At 48.8% G+C, this 18,339-nt stretch overlaps 1 protein-coding gene across 2 annotated transcripts in view; it reads right to left on the bottom strand.

Annotated features, from left to right (window-relative positions):
- Nucleotides 1-17,437, bottom strand: part of EPHA4 (EPH receptor A4) — a 160,961-nt gene extending 143,524 nt beyond the window's left edge. For both annotated transcript variants that reach the window (XM_075529401.1, XM_075529402.1), the window contains exons 1-3: nt 17,315-17,437; nt 14,244-14,311; nt 9,283-9,946 (exon numbers count right to left, since the gene is read on the bottom strand). In XM_075529401.1, the coding sequence (XP_075385516.1) occupies nt 9,283-9,946; nt 14,244-14,311; nt 17,315-17,405 (823 nt within the window). In that variant the 5' untranslated portion in view covers nt 17,406-17,437. The remainder of the gene's footprint in view (nt 1-9,282; nt 9,947-14,243; nt 14,312-17,314) is intronic.
- Nucleotides 17,438-18,339: the final 902 nt, after the last annotated feature.

Genomic DNA, 18,339 nt, shown 5'->3' with positions numbered 1-18,339 from the left:
TGAGCAGCAGGGGCTGGAGCTGTTCTGCATGGGGCCTGGGGCCCAGGAGTGACAGCCAGCCACTGGGGGGTGGGGGGCAGGCATTGCACAAAAGGAGCCCTGTGCAAACAGTTGCTTCTAGGCCGCCTTCCACCCCCAATCTCTGGAAGCATTCAAAGCCGAATTAATTTGCATGGTGTCTAAATCATTGGGTTCTGCATAAACAGAAGGAGATTTGGGCTGCAGTTTCCAGAGGAAGCCCTGGCTGCCATTGTGAGAGGGGGAAATGGGTGTGCTGTTTTGCATGTGAGTGCCTACAAAATATGCAAATGAAGAATCTGCCGCCACAGTACAGCGACCCTAGGCAGACAGCAGAGGGCCTGGGTCAACGACTCGGCTCCCTGTCTCCACAGACAGCTGGAAGCAGGATGCACTGCCATGCTCACTTCCCAAAAAGGCAAGGTGAACCCCAAAACATGGTCAACTCACAGCAACCCTACAGGACAGAGTGGAACTGCCCCTTGGGGCTTCCAAGACTCTGAACCTTTACAGATGCCGATGGGCCCCACCTTTCTCCCACAGAGCTGTTGGTGGGTTTGAACAGCAGGCCTTGGGGTTTGCAGCTGAGCACTGTAACCACTGCACCAGCAGGGCTCCAAGAAAGACAAATCCAAAATCCCAAACCAACCTAACGCCATCGAGGGGGTCGGAACTGCTGCCTTGGTGGTTAACCGTTCAGTGTAAACCACGTGCTGCCACCAGGACTCTGCAGGTGTCCTTTGACCCTGAACTCTGCCTGGTGGTGTGGTGGTTATGCATTGGGTTGCTTACTTCCAGGGGAGCAGTTCAAACCCACCAGCCACTTCCCAAGAGAAAGATGAGGCTATCTATGCTCATAAAGAGCCACTCTAGGACACCCACAAGGGCAGTTCTACCCTGTCCTATTAGGTCGCTCTAAGTGGTAAGTGACTCAATGGCAGTGAATTTTTCTTTTGACCCCGAAGACTCATAAGAAGTTCATTTAGTCATGGCACCGTGAGTGAGTGCCCAGTGACTCACCAACTCTCTCTCCCCACACTGCTCTCAACTGCCAGCTGTGCCCAGGTGCAAGGAGAAAGGCGGAATGCTCTAAGCAAGAGTCCCCGAGCCCAGGGGACAGAGAGGCCTTCTGTAATCATTTCGCCCCACAAGCACAGTGAAACTCAAGCAAGCACTGAGCCATGTTATTGGACACAGATAAACAGTTTTTTAAAAGCCAAGAGCTATAAATTGCTGCCTAATTTTATAGAAACAGCTAAGGGGTTGGATAAATAAAACTCCATTCTTCTCTGCTAAAATCACCCAGATTCAGAAACTGTCTGCTACATTTTCATTTTCAAAGCGGCTAACTGGGCTGTGGCCATCCCAATGCCAGAGAAACACAGCAGGGTTCCTGGATTGGGGGGCTCAGAACCTTCCCCTATACTCCTAAAAGTTACTGAGGATACTACAGAGAGTTTGGTCCATGTGCATAATAGGGTTATCTACTTCTTATCATCTTAGAAATGGGCACTGATATGCATTTTATATGTAGTTACTACTCCATTTTTAGATGTCCTTAAAAACAAATTAGTGACACAGTGGCATTGTTTTTCCTTTTGGAAGGTTATTTTGCTTGCCTGGCTTTCTAGAGATCATCTTGATTCTGTGCTTGGCTTCAGTGTTTCATCAAATCAGGTGGCCTCTGGGTACTCAGGAGCCAAGAAGGAGAAATTAACATCTTAGTGTTATAAAGAAAATAGTTTTGACCTTGCAGACGTCATGTCATGGAAAGTTCACAGGGAACCCCAAGGATCACACTTTGTAGCTAATGAAAAGGAGGGCTGGTGATATTTTGGTTTAGGCATGAGGTCTGTGGGTTCAAACCCACCAGCCACTCCTCAGGTGAGAGAGGAAGCTGCCTGCTCCCATAACCTTATATATTGGGCTACTATGAGTCAAAATCGATTTGAAGGCAGGGAGTTAGGGGCTGAGGATGGGTTCTTACTCAACAACTTACTTCCAGGGACTAAAGAAAGAACGACTGAACCAAAGTAGACAAGACCCCACCTTGCAACGTTTGCCCGCCATCCCTTCACGGTCCACCTCATGTGTCCCCACTACACGCAGTTCCTCCCCCAGGGAGGGGGAAAATATCTCTATTCTAAACTCAACCAACTGCCTTTGTTGATCAGACATTAATCAAAGAGCTACACATATTACATTTCTCCCCTAAATAATACCAAGAATCCCAGGAACCATCACTCTGGTGGTGTAGTGATTTACACAACAGGCCGCTAACCAGAAAGCCACCAGTTCCAATCCTCCAGTCACTGCAGGGTAGGGAAGAGGAGGCTTTCGGCTCTCCTAAAGAGTGGCAGTCAAGGGGCAGTTCTACCTTCGGGCAGTTGTTACTGTGAGGCTGAATTGACTCAATGGCAGGGAGCTTGGTGTTTTGGGGGACTACCACTACATAAGAGCTTCAAGCATTCTAGGCAACGTGCTGAGCCCTTTACACAGACTTGCTTATCTGTCTATAGGGCGGTGGGGAGGGGGCGCCCTCAGAAAGTTTATGGAAAAAATGGAATTAAAAGATAATGGAATTTTCCCAAGAGCTCTTCAAAGTCACGACTGCTACCAATTTGCAAATATGCAGCCCAAAGTTCAGGGAGCGTAAGTCAAGGTCTGCAATCAAAGAAGTGGCATAACTGGAGATTACACCAAATTCCCAAACTCCAGGTCTTCCCGAGGTTGGCCATTTAATATTAAACTCTTTATGTGCTGTAGAGACATTTGAACATTAGGTATCTAGATGAATTAGTTCAGAATGGCATCTATTGGGGATGTAAGCAAGGGCCTTGTCAATATACTAGTCAGAAACAAAGATTTGGCCATACCATGTTGATTACATGAAATATGATTCTACCAAATATATTTCCAATCTAGCACTGACTGTAATTCCCTATGCATTTATTCATTCATTCCTTTAATACACATTTAATGAGATTTCTCCATGTTCCATAATCTTTAAAGGTGTTAGTAGTGTTTTTTATCATTCCTGACTGCACACCTACCCTTAAATTCAAATGATAAAAGGTATTTTTCACTACGTTCATTTTATTTTCTAGTAACCATTCACCTTCCTGGCATAAATTAAAGTGTTGGTTGAAGGTCAAGAAAATAATCAAGTGTCAAAAAGCAGGATGACAACTAAAAGGATCTCTCCCTTCCTGTTCTTACTGAGAAAAACAACAACAAAAAATGATAAATGCAGATGCATTTATTCGGAAAACTAGGAAATTATAAAGAATGGTGAGTCCTGAAAAATTGAAGTGGAATTTGAGAACTCTGTGTTTGTGAGTGTGTTTTGGTAGGGTGGAAGACAGACATTTTAATTTATACACAATTTTGCATTTATAATTGTCTAGGCCAGTGTACATGTCACTGGGAATGTTAAATTGGTCAATAACATGCATTTGTGCATTTTGCAGCAGGAACTGGAAAGCCATTTCTTCACTCTTCTGTCTTAAGGTCTCATTCTTAACAGAAAAAGCATGTCTTGCTCCATCTTTGAAAGATGTGAGGCTCCCTCAATACAATAGCACCTTGCTCAGCTAAACGGTTATTCCATGATACCCACCTTCCCGACATGATCGCTGAAGACAGACCTGTGCATAAGCAAATATGGTGAAGAAAGTTGATGGTGCCCGGCTATCAAAAAGATACAGCATCTGGGGTCTTAAAGGCTTGAGGGCAAACAAGCGGCCATCTAGCCCGGAAGCAACAAAGCCCACATGGAAGCAGCACACCAACATGTATGATCATTAAGGGCTGAGGGGACCAGGTTTCAAATAACAAAGGCGGGGGGGGGGGGCGGGAATCACATCACCATGAATGAGGGGAGTGCGTGATGGGGACCCAGTGCCCATCTGTAGACAGCTGGACATCCCTTGCAGAGGGGTAGTGGGGAGAAGATGAGTCACTTAGGGTTCAGTGTAGCAACAATGAAACTCAAAACCTTCCCCTAGTTCTTGAACGCTTCCTTCCACCCCCCACCCCCCAATTATCATGATCCCAATTCTACCTTGCGTACCTGGTTATACCAGAGGATACACAGCGGTGCAGTAGGGATCTGGAAACACAGGGAAGCTAAGACAGATGAACCCCTCAGGACCAATGGTGAGAGTGGCAACACCAGGAGGGAAGGGGGTGTAGAAAGGAGGGAAAGGGGTGTAAAAAGGAGGTAACGGATCTCGGGGATCTATGTGTAACCTCCTCTCTGGCGGATGGGCAACGGGAAAGTGGGTGAGGGGAGACTCCGGGCAGTGTAAGATAGGATGGAGTAATCATTTATAAGTTATTAAGGGTTCATGAGGGAGGGGGTAGTGGGGAGAGAAGGGAAGGGAAAAAAGGATAATGAGCTGATTCCAGGAACCCAAGTGGAAGGCGAATTTTGAGAATGATGAGGGCAACGAATAAGTGTGCTTTACTCAATTGATGTATGTATGGATTGTGATAAGAGTTGTATGAGCCCCAATAAAATGATTTATTTTTTAAAAAGGTGTAAGGAAGGCATCTAGTCTTCAATACCAAACTCAAAAGTCTCCTCTATAATTTCAAGGAGGTGCTTTAGTGAACTCAACATAGAGACCCCGGCATGAATCTTCCTCACAAAAGATACTCGTTCACACGAAGAAGGGGGAAATTTTTTTTCAGTAGAAAAAGGACATAATTAAGCCTTGCTCTTCTTGTATATAAAGAATTACATCTTTCAATGATCACAGGCAGGCTTCAAAGCCAGAGATAAAAGCAGCCATGTGATTCAAGCAATTGCTTCTTAAAGACGTGATTCAAAGGTAGGAGAACATTTTCAAAAGTGGAAAGGATATAAAACAGCATCTCTCTGAACTCGGTTTTAAATGCTTCCTTTCTATTACTTCTTCCGAGGTCCTTCTATGATGAATTAGGAAAACAAAGCCCTTTTGACTCTTTTAAGAGCAAAAATTTGAAATAGGTCTATTTCTCTATTTTAAAGTTATCAAAGCATTTCTATCTCCTTCCTTCTTAAAAAAAGGTTTTGATAAGACATCTTCCTCCCCCCCCCCCCACCCCAGTGTGAAGGCATTACATAGGTAAGTCCTATGTAAGGTAAGTCCTAGACAGGATACCTCAAAGAAGTCAGAGTAAAATTGTGCTTCTAAGCAAGGCTTGATGTCTTACATAGCTTAATTTGGTTATTCTTATTATTTGGTCTTAGCTTGTCATTTTATGAGCATGATTTTTTGTCTGGGAAAACATCACTTATCAATATTCCCCCAAAATTGAGTGCAAATCTTGAGCAGACACCTTCATATTTCAATCTTAAAAGGGCCCTATTTCTGTCTACAGAGACAACACGCACACGATGCTCTTTTCCACCAGTACAGCCCCAGTTCATCTCCTGATCCTGCAATGTGAGTTTGTAGCAAACAGGTGGTGGGAGGGGTGGAAAGCTAATGAAGAATCTTTTTTCGATCTTCCTTCTGCTTAATATTTCTGTAGCAATGAAAATAACCCTGCCCCACACTTCCAGGACCATTTCCTCCGGGTGGGTTAAGGCAAGGCATTTGAGGTAGTAAACACACACACACACACACACACAAGTCTGGCAAGGCTTCCCTGGAACTGTTTCCTTATCCTCTGCAACCAATCACTAGGCAAGTTCAAACAGCTGCTACCTCCAGCCACATACCCTCCTAAGCAAGGGCAGATGAGTGTGGGACCCTCTTTGTCAACCTGCTGAGACAGACAAAACGACTTCACTAAATGTTATTCAAGAGCAGAAGTTGGAATGAACTTGCAGCTGCTTCAGGGCAAGCCCCCATCTCCTCTCCCCCCTCCGCCCCTTCACCCTCTTGACACTTCTTAAAGGCTCTTCATCCTTCCTCTCCATTAGCATGTACTGCATGGAGGCCAGAACTACAAGAGGAAGTGTCCTTCTGTCCCCAAGGTCCCGGGAGGACTCAGGCAGATGACCAGGGTTGAAGTCAAACAACAGCACACCCCAGGGCCCCACCCGCCCTGGCCATTTTTACCCAAGGTTTCTTTGTCCCACATTTAAGATCTTAATCAATCTTCCCTCTGACCTCCCAGACCTCAAGGAAGATGGATGAGGAAGTAGGTGACCTTTCACCTGTCCTTCTATTTATCCTGCCACAGTGGGCCCATTGAGAAGACAATCCAATGGAGCCTGCTGCCTGGGTTCTGAAGACTCTGCCCGATTCTCTTTTATGCCCCTTCCTAAGCTCTCTTTACACCCTGCCCTTTCTGGCTCCACCCCCAATGGCTTTTCTCTCACTGGAAGGAGGGGGGAAATGGCACTTGCCCAATATCATTTTGGAGATGAAGTGTGAGAATGGGCATTATTCTCAAGCAGGGCTTCCTTTCTGTAGTGGGGGCTGCAGAGAGTGTCTGGGAGTTGGAATTCTGTTTTCCTCTTTCAATTCAGCCCCTTCAAAGTGAGCCGCTCTGGCCTTGGGAAGCACAGGGGGGTAAAAGAAAAAGTAGCATGCGCACTGGGTTAATAAGCTCTGATTCGCAAAGTGCCCTTTCCCAGTCCCACAGGAAGCAGTATTGTTACGATCCCATTTTATAGATGCATAAGGCCAGGTGGGACGGGCTAAGGAAGGAAGGAAATGAATTAGGTGAGCAGACGGAGATAGTGTCCCTGGCTCTAGGCCTCCATCCTTTTCTGGCCAGTCTGTAATGACGACTTCCACCGTGTTCATAGCTGCTCAGGTTTTCACAGGCGTGGCCACCTGCGAGGAGCCGCACTCAGTTTAGAACGAAAAGAATCCTTCGGTTGTCACTACCGTCCTCCTGGCCTCGGTCCACCAGGTTCTGTTCCACAGAGAGAGGGCAAGGGCCTTCGGCAAAGACGGGATCATTTCCTGAGCAGCAGCAGGAGCAAAAAAAAGCAGCCTGGTTCACATGCCTGAAAACATTATTGAACATACTCCAAAATGGCCCCATCAGCCTTCCCTTCCTTGAAGGGAATGTTCTCTCGAATTAGGGTTAATTTGCCCAGAAATGGCTTGGGTCTAAAACTTGGACCTAACCCTCATCCCGCAGCCCCTTCACCATCCACATAAGTAACTGGATTCTCAAGATGAGTTCCACAAAGCAACCCACTAAAATGTTCAACTGCCTTTATATTCACTCCCTGACCCCACCCCACTCCAACTTCGTTTCTTTTCCTCCTAATTTGGGTTGTAAAAATATGTTAAGGAATGTCACAATAGAGCCATGTATGAGTTACTGGGTCCAGTGACAATTGAAAAAGCAATGGCATTAGATACACCAAGATGCAATCCTGCTGGAAAAGTGGATGTTGGAGGAGGAAATGGAAGTCAATGGGGTTTGGGAGGGAGATGTTTAATATATAAAAAAATCTTGGCCTGCAAAGATGCCTGACACACCCTGCCGGACACACATCGAAAAGGCAGAATCGTGAGCCTTCTCCAGGGTGATGCAGTGTCCCTGTACTCGAAGCACTCACCACAACTGTCCAATACCAATACCAGAAGAGACGAGGCTTTCAATTCAACACAGCTCAGGGACCTGTTTCTAAGTCATGCACAAACTAAGAGAAAGGCAAGGAATTCCTATTTTTTAAGATAAAATCAAGCAAAACCCCTGTCAGCGCCCCCCCCCCCACCTTTTTATCCCCCTTCCAATTCGCAAGTAAACAAGATGACATTGTCGTTCCAGGCTAGTCGGAAAGACAGCCAGCCTTTTTCTATTGCACCCAGAACTCAATGAAAGGACGTCCCATTGTTGGTTCCTCATAGAAAGCGCTACGGCAGAGCAGCAGTGACCCGTTACACAGCGACACGCTCAGAAGGCTGCCACGCCTACAGCTCCATGACACCAAACGACCAAAAAACGCAATTTTCTCCAGGTTATAAATGTTGATTTCCAGTCAATCAAGCAGATTGCCCCACAGTTAATCCCACCCTGTCATTAACATGGTTGAAATACCAGACAAATTGTTTGGCAGTCAGTTATTTCAGGCTCTTTAATCACCCAATCAGATGGACCATGTGGCAGCACCCGTCGTCGATGGCTCACAGCAATCACCCTGAAAAAGAAGATCCTCCCTCTGACCTGCGCCCTATAAACGGACCAAGGCATACACTGCAACCATTTATTAGTAACAATACCAACAATCAGGTTCTCCGCAGCCCACTGTGGAGAGGCACTCACCAGAAACACCAAGCCAAGTCAAATCTTAGGATAACTGATTTTGTTAAAAAAAAGTAAAAAGCAAACAACTCTGAACCTACACATGGTACTGTCCCTTAGGCGACTACGAAGAGCACTCATCTCTGACCCAGACACAAAGGCCCAGGAGGCGCAGCAGAAGGGCACATAAGAGTGTGGGGCAGGACCTGAACTTTTCATGAGGTGAAAAATCATATGAGCCATCGATAAATAGTCATTAACATCATCAAAAATCCGGAGATTTCATCAAAGACTCAAGTCACCCAAACGGACAACAATTCACTACTGTCCCTGGCAGCAGATCAAATAAGAGGGTTAGCCCTAGAGCGCTCCATCACCTCCTCGGGGAAATGACGGCCTTCCGTCAAGACTAATTTTACTTAAAGACTTTATCGCCATGCTCAGTGAACGGATGTCCTGGGAGCCTTTCGTCCCTGGGCCAGGTCTGCACTCATCCACAAGAGGTGGTGGTGGAAATGTGTGTGTGTGTGTACATACATTTGTACATAAACACATATCTATATATCTGACTTTCTTTCTTCACATTGCTCAAGCTTCATCAGCAGGAGGGAACTGGAACAAGCTGACTTGGATTTCACTTTTGAGTCACACACACACACACACACACACAGATAAGAGCAGAGATATTTACCCTCGTCATTTTTACCAAGTCTTTCCACAGGAAAACCATGCCTCAGAAATGTGTCCGCCTTCTTTAAGTAGGGATCAATCAAGCCCGTTTCTTCCGCTTGTTCATTTACATTTCAGAGGGGCACATGAAGCGGGTTTGGATCTAAGTGCCTGTTAGCGAACGTGTTTGGCCTTCTGCTGATTACAGCAGCATCATTTATTTTGTCAGTCTTCGCCTTGCCACCTGGAGCTATAGCACTTACTCATTAGACCCCTCTGTCCCACCACATCCCACAGGGGCTGCTAATTACTGGCTTGACTCCACGCAGCCTCATCTCTGATTTAATTACGGGCACTAAGCCCTAATGAAAAGTACAATATGGCCCTTCTTACCTTGGCATTCTCCACTGCGCTCTTCGTGCCCAGCGTTGCATAGGCAATTGCCAATGGGTACCAGCCACTCGCCATCTGCCCCACAGTACATTTTTGGCACATCCTTCTCTTCGGAGTTGTTGACACAAGAACCTCGAACTTCCACCAGGGAAGAAGTATCAGCCCCTGTGATGGTGTCAGGAAACTGCGCCAGGTTGCGGACGGTAAGGGGACACTTCTTGTAGAAGACGCGGACCGAAACCAGGGCGATGCAAGCCCCCACATCCTGAAAAGCCAAGTAAAACCCCTTTTTGCTCAGCGGGCCCACATCCCGGATCTCAGTGTTCAGCTTCATGATTCTGTCACCAATGTCCACTTGGGTGAAGCTCTCGTCGGCAGCAATGGTGTCGATCTTGGCAAACTGGCTCTCTCTGATGAAACGCTCCTTGTCGTTGTCCGACTCGTAGTAGTAGAGGTTAAAGGTCTCCTTACAAGTCCCCATGACACCCGGGAGGCTATTACAGTCCCTCAGCGTGAACTTGATTTCGATGTAGACCCTCTGAGCCCCCTCGCGGGTGATCCAATCAGTTCGCAGCCAGTTGTTCTGGCTGGGCTCCATCACGTTGCACACTTGGTAGGTTCGGATAGGTGTGTTTTTCTCATCCATAATGCTCACTTCCTCCCACTGCAAAGAAGCAAAGGAAACGCACCCATTACGACACCCCATTTTACAACGACACGCCCAGCCTGTTTCACGCTCAAGGGACATTCATTATGTTTGCTTCAAGACCAAGAAAAGAACTGAGCACCAAATCTCCCTAAGGAAGCAACTCAGAGGAGATGAGAGAGTACTGGACTGGGGGTATATATGCTGGTGTGTGTGTGTGTGTGTGTGTGTGTGTGTGTGTGTGAGACTGTTTCATTGTCTTGCCTACAAGTTGGGGACTATGACGGATTGGTGGCTTCTGAGTTCTCAGCAGTTCCCTGTGGTTCAACAACCTCCAAATGACCTGTTACAGCAGCTACAGCTTGAAGTGGCAACAGTTCAAATTTACTCTGAAGTACACACACACACACACACACCCTCCATATGCGTATTGTTTCAACGACAGAGACCTAAAAGTGAAGATGATGATGATGATCATCATCAGTTAATCAGTGATGCGCCCTTCAGAACTCTGCTTCCTAATACCGGCTCCACCCCCCACCCCCACCCCCACCCCCAATGTCAGTCCATTTGTTTTGGCACCATCACTGCCTTTAAAAGGGAAAAGAAGCCCCCACCTTTCAGTTACTGCCCAGGAAGCAGAGGGCATTTTATGGCCGGTCATTGCCCTGGTAGGACACCTTCAAGCCTGAGGATCGCATTAGGAAGCACGCTCATTTGCTGAGTTGGAAAACGCAAGCACCCACCAGCCGCTCTGCCTTGATGCGCTCAGTGCCCGGAAACCCAAATCTTGAGAGGCCCCCTAGACCCAAGAAAGTTCAACTAGTGTGTCCTTTGCAATCTACTTCTCGAGGTAAAAGATCCAAACGGCGGGGCACGTGGAATGGTTTGTGACGACAGGAGTGGCCTGACACACGAGACCGCTTTTAAAACTCATCCTACAAGCGGCAAGATGCTTGGGAGAGAGTCCCACCAGGTTGTAAGGTGTTCGGTCTCCACGTGTCCATGCACTTAGAGATCTAGCCTAAATCAGCCGAAGTACCTAACACATGAATGTCATTAAAAGAAAGGGGGGGGGAGAATTGGGGTTGTTTTTAAAATTTGTCCTCTCTAATAGCTCCACAAAAAAAGCTCTCTTCAGTCCGATGAAGCACAGAGAATCATATTGCATCTTTTAACGGGCTTTCCATCTGGGCCTTGGAAAACAATTATTGGCTAGAAATGTTACTATGTGGAGGGCCCTAGTGTAGTAAATTCCGTGTCCTTTTCATCTGCCACCATTATAAAAGTTGGAACTGGGAAGGATAAGTGCCCTGTGGTGATGAAAATTTCGTTTTATCCAGTCAGCAATAAATCACCAGGCATTTACTTACTTGGAGAAACTCATGCAAATCCCAAAATAGTCACCGTCATCCCCTCTCCCAAACCTGGATCCCCTCCCCTGCCCAACGGGTGTGTGTGTGTGTGTGTGTGTGTGTGTGTGTGTGTGTGTGTGTGTGTGTGTGTGTAAAGATTCAGCATGTTTCTCCTCTCAGAACAATGAGAATGGGGAGAAGTGCATGTGTCAGGACAGAGGAAAGCACGTAGGGAAAGCCTTACAGAGTCCACACAGCCCAATTCCGGTCTCACTAATGGGATGGCTGCCACCTGAATTTAATGACGTAACCACATTGATCAGAACAATGACATATCACTTCTTGGCTTTGTATTTTCCAATCAGCACGTCAGCAACGCACTAGACATCTTTAAATGAACACTGGCAGAGTAGTGAAAGCGTTTCTTTTGCTACAAAGTTGTCATCCAGAGCCATCACTGCATGATTTCTACACTCTGCTTACTTGTTCTTCGGGGCAAAGGAACAAACAGGGCAAGTTGCCTCCGACAATATCATCAAATCCCGCTGCTATTTTCCCTCTTTTTTAATGACAGCTACAACGACAATAAAAATGTCTTTATCAGATAAAACTGCTCTCCCAGTATCTAGTCAACTAAGGCCTAAAAATGTCTTAACTCAAGGATCGATTCCTGAATGCCAGAATAAAAAACCTCAATAGGCTTTTACCCTCAACAGAAAAGAACTTTTTTTAAAAGTCAGCTTACGCCTATACCTGGTAAATAACCAATTCATCCCTTCATGCCAAGTCCCAAATAAAAGTTCTCTTGGGATGAAAAAAGTTAGAGATTAATTACTCTTTCTAATGTAGCACGTCTTTTCTTAAGTGGGTTCCATTTGTCTTGGATTGGCCCCTTCTACTACCCACAAATGAAATTTCATTTAGAATCTCTTACATTACTGAAAAAGTTGCACACATAATATTCAAAAACAAAAAACTGCCTTATTTATTCAGGGGTATACTCTTTACAAACATGTTTGCTTGCTGTTGTTATTTTTAATAGGCTTCCAGACATCCAAAAGAAGGTGTGTGTCTAGAAAATGTGGCCAGGGGCTCTCTCAGCAGTTTGGGGGTGCCAGGTGACAAGGGGTGTGAAGAGGATGTCTGCAACCTATTAAATTGCAATAAAACTTTTCCAGGCACTAGATGGACCATTGGCTGTCCTCTCTAAAATGTGGCTCTCCTTCTTTTAAACAGGCCGCATGTATGTTTAGTGAAACAAGTCATGTGTAAAGTAATTCTGGATATGTTCTCTCTTCCAACCAGGAAGAAAAATAAAGTTCATTAAATGTATTCATCCAAGCCCTGATACCCTCTACCCTCAATGCGGCTACCAGGTCTAATGCCTTTTAACCTCCCGTGCAGCCTGGGAAAGCACTGCCTGAATCAGTGACCTTTCCAAGGTGTAGGATTAACCAGGAGCCTGCCTCTCTGCAAGATAGAGCCATACCTTTCTTCACATTCAAAGAATGAGGGCAAGCGCATGCAATCAGTAGTGAATACAGCCTGTCTACACTGCCAGAGGCCTGCCAATCACTCTCTTCCCTTTAAAAAAAAAAGGCTTTGAATGCAGGCTAGAATTTTTTTTTTTTTCAGCAGAGACCAAGCCAACTGTAGTCAAGTGCAGGCAGAAAAGAAGAAGAAGCATCTCCAATTTAGTTCACACAGACAAAAAGATTGGCTTTGGGGGGTTAGGGGTTGGTTATATGCCCTGGCCTGGTCTCAATTTTAAAACATGTCTTCGATCACAGTGTCTAGGTCTCTTCATTTCTGAATCGTGTATTGGATATTCAACAGCGGCGTATGGGACATTATCATGGGGTGGGGGTGGGGGGGCGGAGGCCTGACCCATCAGGGTGCTTGCATCTCAGAACTCCAAATCCTTTGCCCCCATGGTTCTCCATCATTTGACACAGCCACAGAATAGCAAGCATGTGAAAACAGGATAATTTGCTTAATTTTTTCAAGGCTGGGGAGATTAGTATTGCAATTTGGCAGAAGTGTGAGCGACAAGCCAGAATGATTTTGTTCCCTAGCTGATTCATTCAGACCTGTTGCTGGGGGTGTGTGACCAGGGCCCAAGTTCTATTCTGATGCTTCCTGGGAAGGCCGTGACAAGTGACAGCAGACATGAGCAGCACAAGAAGAAAGGAACAGAGACTGGGCCCTCTCATCCCTGATCAGTCAGCCTCCCAGGTCCCTAGAACCAAGATTCAAAACAGCAAAACTGTTCACCTTTGATACAAACAATACCAATGCACTCCGTCTCCCTCTGTCTTTATCATGAGCCTGGCACAGGTCTATCCGGCTTTCTCCCAGCGGCTGATTTAGGGTTGTGACAGCGAGAAAAGTCACCCCCCCCCCACTGATTCTGCGCAGAACGGATCCTGCACCTGGTACAATGAGAAATACGTTCTTTCTCTCTCTCTCTCTCTCTCTCTCTCTCTCTCTCTCTCTCTCTCTCTCTCTCTCTCTCTCTCTCTCTCTCTCTCTTTCTCTCTCTCTCTCTCCCTCTCTCTCATATCCTTATTTATTCATTTCCCTCATCTGGAAACAGAACAATTGCTCTAAAATTAACCCTGTCAGGACTTCACGGCCATCACAGTAATAGTATACATTCTAATTTGGTCCCCAGATCGGATTTCTGGTGGGTATTTTAGCTTTAAATAGGCATCTGATTCTAGGCCTCCGCCAATCTCCTAATTCTGAAACCCCTTTCTGCCCTTTTGGTTTCTAGTTCGTCCATGACAGAGCTAGCCAGAGGGAGTATAGGGTTTCCCCAACAAAGCGTAATTCACTTCATAGGCCAGGGCGAAATCTAACCCCCTTCACCACAATCAAACATCAAGCCATTAGGGTGCCCAGATAGTTACTAGTTACTCCTTTCCACCCCCAGGACCAGGGTGCAACTCAGAACTTACCCCTCCTTCTAAGGGACTTGCTATCCATCCAAGTTCTCCCTGAACGGATCTGGAATCTAACAAGGTAACTGCAAGAAAACAAAGACAAATTGATTAATTTTCAATCACACACACACAAGCACAACAAAATACTACAAAAACCATTTGCCTGAGCATTTCCATATGTGCCCAGGGTATATATATCCAACTCTGATCAAAACCTAAACTTGCTCTCACTTATGTAAATAATCATTACTCACTTGATCTTCTCTCCTCTTTAAATCTGCAGGTTTGTATTTATTTAACTTGCTTAGCATTTAAAACCCTCTACAAGGCCTCAGTTTGATTTCTTTCTCTCTCTCTCTCTCTCTCTCTAAGAGAATGAATAGAGAATCTCAAATACAATTCACCAAAAAATAAATAAATCTCTCTTCTGGAGGGCGTACACTCCAGAGCAAAATTTTGCATTCATCTCTGTCTAGTGTCTAGCAGGATTATTTGTTTTTGCAAGTTTCAGGGGACCACATAACTCATCATCATGGGGACAAAGCCACAAGTGAGCTTTAGCCTAGAGTCTCCAAGGGGTCATGAGGCACTGGCTCTCTGCGCTACTATTTCTCCCTCCCTCCATCGCTAAGTAAAGAGACCCGGATGGGGTACCCATTGCTTTTTTAAATATCAAAGTTGCCCCGGGGTGGGGGGGATGGTAGCGTTGTAGCATTGAAATGCAAATAGACTAAAGTTTTCCCCCCCCCCCCTCTCTTCCTTTTGAGGACAATCATGGCTCATCCTCTGTTCCACAGGAAGCCATGGGATTTGAACTAAGGACTGCTGTCTGATGCATTCTGGGTGCATGTGCAACACCTAAGCGCTGGGGCTGGGGGACAGTCTAGAGAGCGGCGGCGCTCCTACTTGGCTGGTACAGTCCTAGGCATGAACGACATTGAAAGGACACTCGGATTCCCAATTCCCAGCCTCTCCACATTCGCTTTCCCACCCAGATCCTGCAGGCCCGGGGGTCGAAAGGCCCATTTTAAAGGAACCACTCGGTTATTAATTTGGGCAGCGAGGCTCGGGGAAGGGTGGGAATTTCAATTCTTCGTCCTTGCTCGCGGGCACCCCGACTCTCCCCGCCTCATGCCAGGCCCCTGGATTCTGCCCACTTTCCCTCTCAGTTCACCCCGAAATCCATGGGTGGATTAAAATTTTACCCCTTTCTGCTGACTCCCACCCCATCCCACTCTCCAAGACTGAATTCCTGAGATCTGTTAATTATTTAAAAATGGGGAGCCTTCCAGGTCGCTCCCGCCCGGAGTCTTGCCCCCTCCTCATCTCCCTCCCTAGTCCCTAGAGAAAAGGCGGCTTGGAGCATTTGGATTTATGTAAGGTGGATTAGGGACACAAAGGGAACAATGCGACCCAATTTACAAAAAGGGAGGGAGTGGATTGGGAGGGTAAAAGGGAGAAAGGGAAACGTGATGGGAATAAAAAGCAACAACATGAATTAATTTTAAGGGGGAGGAGGGGGTGAAGGGGGGTAGAACCCCCCTTCTTTCGACATCAGCCTATGGCTCCATCAGCGTCTTTTTGTCCAGAGCTCCAAAGTTTTGCTTCCCAAAGGGAAAAAAAGGATAAATAACAGAAAATAACGTTCTGGGGCGAGAAGGCTCTCTCTGGGGACGTCGTAACAAGTGTCCCAAGTGGCCAGGAGGACGCGGGGGCCACAATGCCGCTCAGGGGGATGGCCCTGGGGTAAAGGCGGCGGCCGAGGTAGCTGCCGGGACCGGGCTAAGAGCGCTTCCCTAGGCCGGCGCACGGTCCGCGGGCAGGTGTGTGAGTTTCCAAGGCTCCGTCTGACCGGCTCTGGGTACCGGCCGAGGCTAAGTTGGGTTTTGGCTCCCTCCTTCGGAACAGGGGAGAGACGAGATTGCACAGGGACTGTAGTACCGGTGTCGGCAGAGGGGGGTGGATGGGAAGGGAGAAGAGGGCTTGGCGAGACAGATGCCAGCCTGGGCGCTCTCCGGCGCAAGCAGGAGCAAAGCCGGGGCACACGCGCGCACTCGGGCCAACCGTGCACGGGCACTCCGCGTCCACAACCCGCACGCGGGCACCCGCGCACCCACAGACACGCATTTGCGCGCGCGCGCATACACACGCACACAGGGTCTCCGGTGGGGTCAGTAGACACCAAATGCAATGATCCTCTCGACCGTCCCCTATCTCCCGGAACCAGACACACTCGGTTCTCCGTTCTCTCCGCGCTCTCCGTTCTCTCCCCGCGTTTGGTCCGGAGCAGACCCGCAAAACAAACGGAGCACCGGGACGGCCCGGTCGCTTCCGCAGGCCCCCTCCGAAGGAGCCCTGCGCACAGGGCGCAAACTCGACGGCGATAACTTGCCAGCGGGTTCTTCGGGATGGCAGGGGGACCTGGAGGGGTTTCGGGGTGTCCCAGGCAAGTGATAGCACCCCCAGGCGGGGAGAAAAGTGTCTGACGTCAGGCGCTAGAAATCAGGTCAGTGGCGCCCAGTCTATGGCGCCAGAACCGCTGCGCCACGGTGGCTTGGCGGCCGGGTCCCGGAGCGCGGGGCTCGGGAACTTTGCGCAAAGGGGCGCTGCGGCAGCCTTCGGCTGGAGCCCGTGGGCCGCCAGGCCGTGCCGTGCTCCAGGATCCAGCTCTCTCCGTGCCGGGGGCTCGGGGAAGGGGGTGAGGGCGAGAACTTGCGCTACAGAATGCTTTTCTCCCCCCACCCCCCCTTTTTATTTTCGTTGTTGCATTTTAATCTTAGCCTCGCCGCTCCGCGCATCCCCTCGCAGCGGCTCTGGTTGCTCCGCCAGCGGTAGAACATGAACTTTGGCCTTTCGCTGCAAACTTGGGCAGCCAGGCCGCAGGCTCTGGCCGCCCCCGGTCCAAGCTGCCCGCCTCCGCGCCGCGCCTTCACCGAGCCCCGAGCCCCAGCCCCCTACTCCGAAGTCGGGGCGCACGGCGCACGCCGGGCTCCACTCGCCCCCGCCGGCCCGCGCACCGGGACCATTCCCCGCCGATCGCCCCCGGTCCGTTTTCAACGACCGAAAGGCTACCCCCGGCCTCTTACCTTCATTTGCCGGGTACACTCTGGAACCAGTGACAGCGTCGCAAATCCCAAAAAGCAACGAAAAGAGGACGCAATAGAAAATCCCAGCCATGGCTCGCCGGTGCCAGCGCTGCTCCTGCCGCTTCTATCCCAGTGGAATAAATGCTTAAGTTAGGAGTGCAGCAGGCTGAAGACATTGCCAAGGGGCGGGCCGGCCCGTGACGCGCGCCGCCAGTCCCGGCTCGGCGGCCAATAGCGGCGCAGACGGGGCGGCCCGGCCCCGTCCCACCCGCAGAGCCCGCCCTCCAAGCCCCGCCCCCTGTCTCCGCGGGGCTCCGGACTCGCGGTCCCCCAGGTCCGTGGCAGCGAGCACCGCCGGCTCCCCTAGCCGGAGGAACGCGACGGGATCTGAGGACGCCACCTCGAGGATCGGGACCCTGAGTCTCAGAGGGATCTTCGAAAGACTCTGAATTGATTGGGGCGCCGAGGGGTGACGAAGAGGAGCCCTCCCCAGCCCCCCAGCTCACGGGCGATCTGAGATGTAGGATAAAGCGCTTTTTTTGCAATAAAACAATGATTCTCTTGCGCTGTCCTTTTGCTCTTGCTATTCTAGGGGGAGGGGAGAGTCAACACGCTCGCGTCCAGTGCGCCTGGGTAGGGGCCGGACACACGTGCGTAGGAGCGCCCCCACCGCCCCCCACTGTCACCTTGCCCTGGTTTGAGTCTTTATGGCGTTCTTCCGCCTGAAAGGTTCTTTGGGGGACTTTGGTGACTTGGCTGCGTATGTCTTTCAGGCAGTTTCCCAGATTCCGGAGAGCGGTGACCTCGTCAGTGGCCAATGTCGAGTGCTTTGCCTGGCCAGCAACGGGGCGCTCCCGCGTCCCCGGAGCCAGCACGAGTGACTACAGCAGCGGGGAGGGTCCCGGGGCTACCGTTCCACCTGCCCCCCTTGGGGCGCATCCCTGCCGCGGGATCTGGCTCTCTATGGCGCAGAGGGCACGCCGAAGCCCAGGCGGAAGCGAGCCACTGGGTTTTCGAAGGGAAGG

The sequence above is a fragment of the Tenrec ecaudatus genome, chromosome 13, assembly GCF_050624435.1.
Source record: "Tenrec ecaudatus isolate mTenEca1 chromosome 13, mTenEca1.hap1, whole genome shotgun sequence".
Classification (NCBI taxonomy): domain Eukaryota; kingdom Metazoa; phylum Chordata; class Mammalia; order Afrosoricida; family Tenrecidae; genus Tenrec; species Tenrec ecaudatus.
The sequence above is the reverse complement of the archived record's forward strand: the minus strand, read 5'-3'. Positions and strand labels throughout refer to the sequence as shown.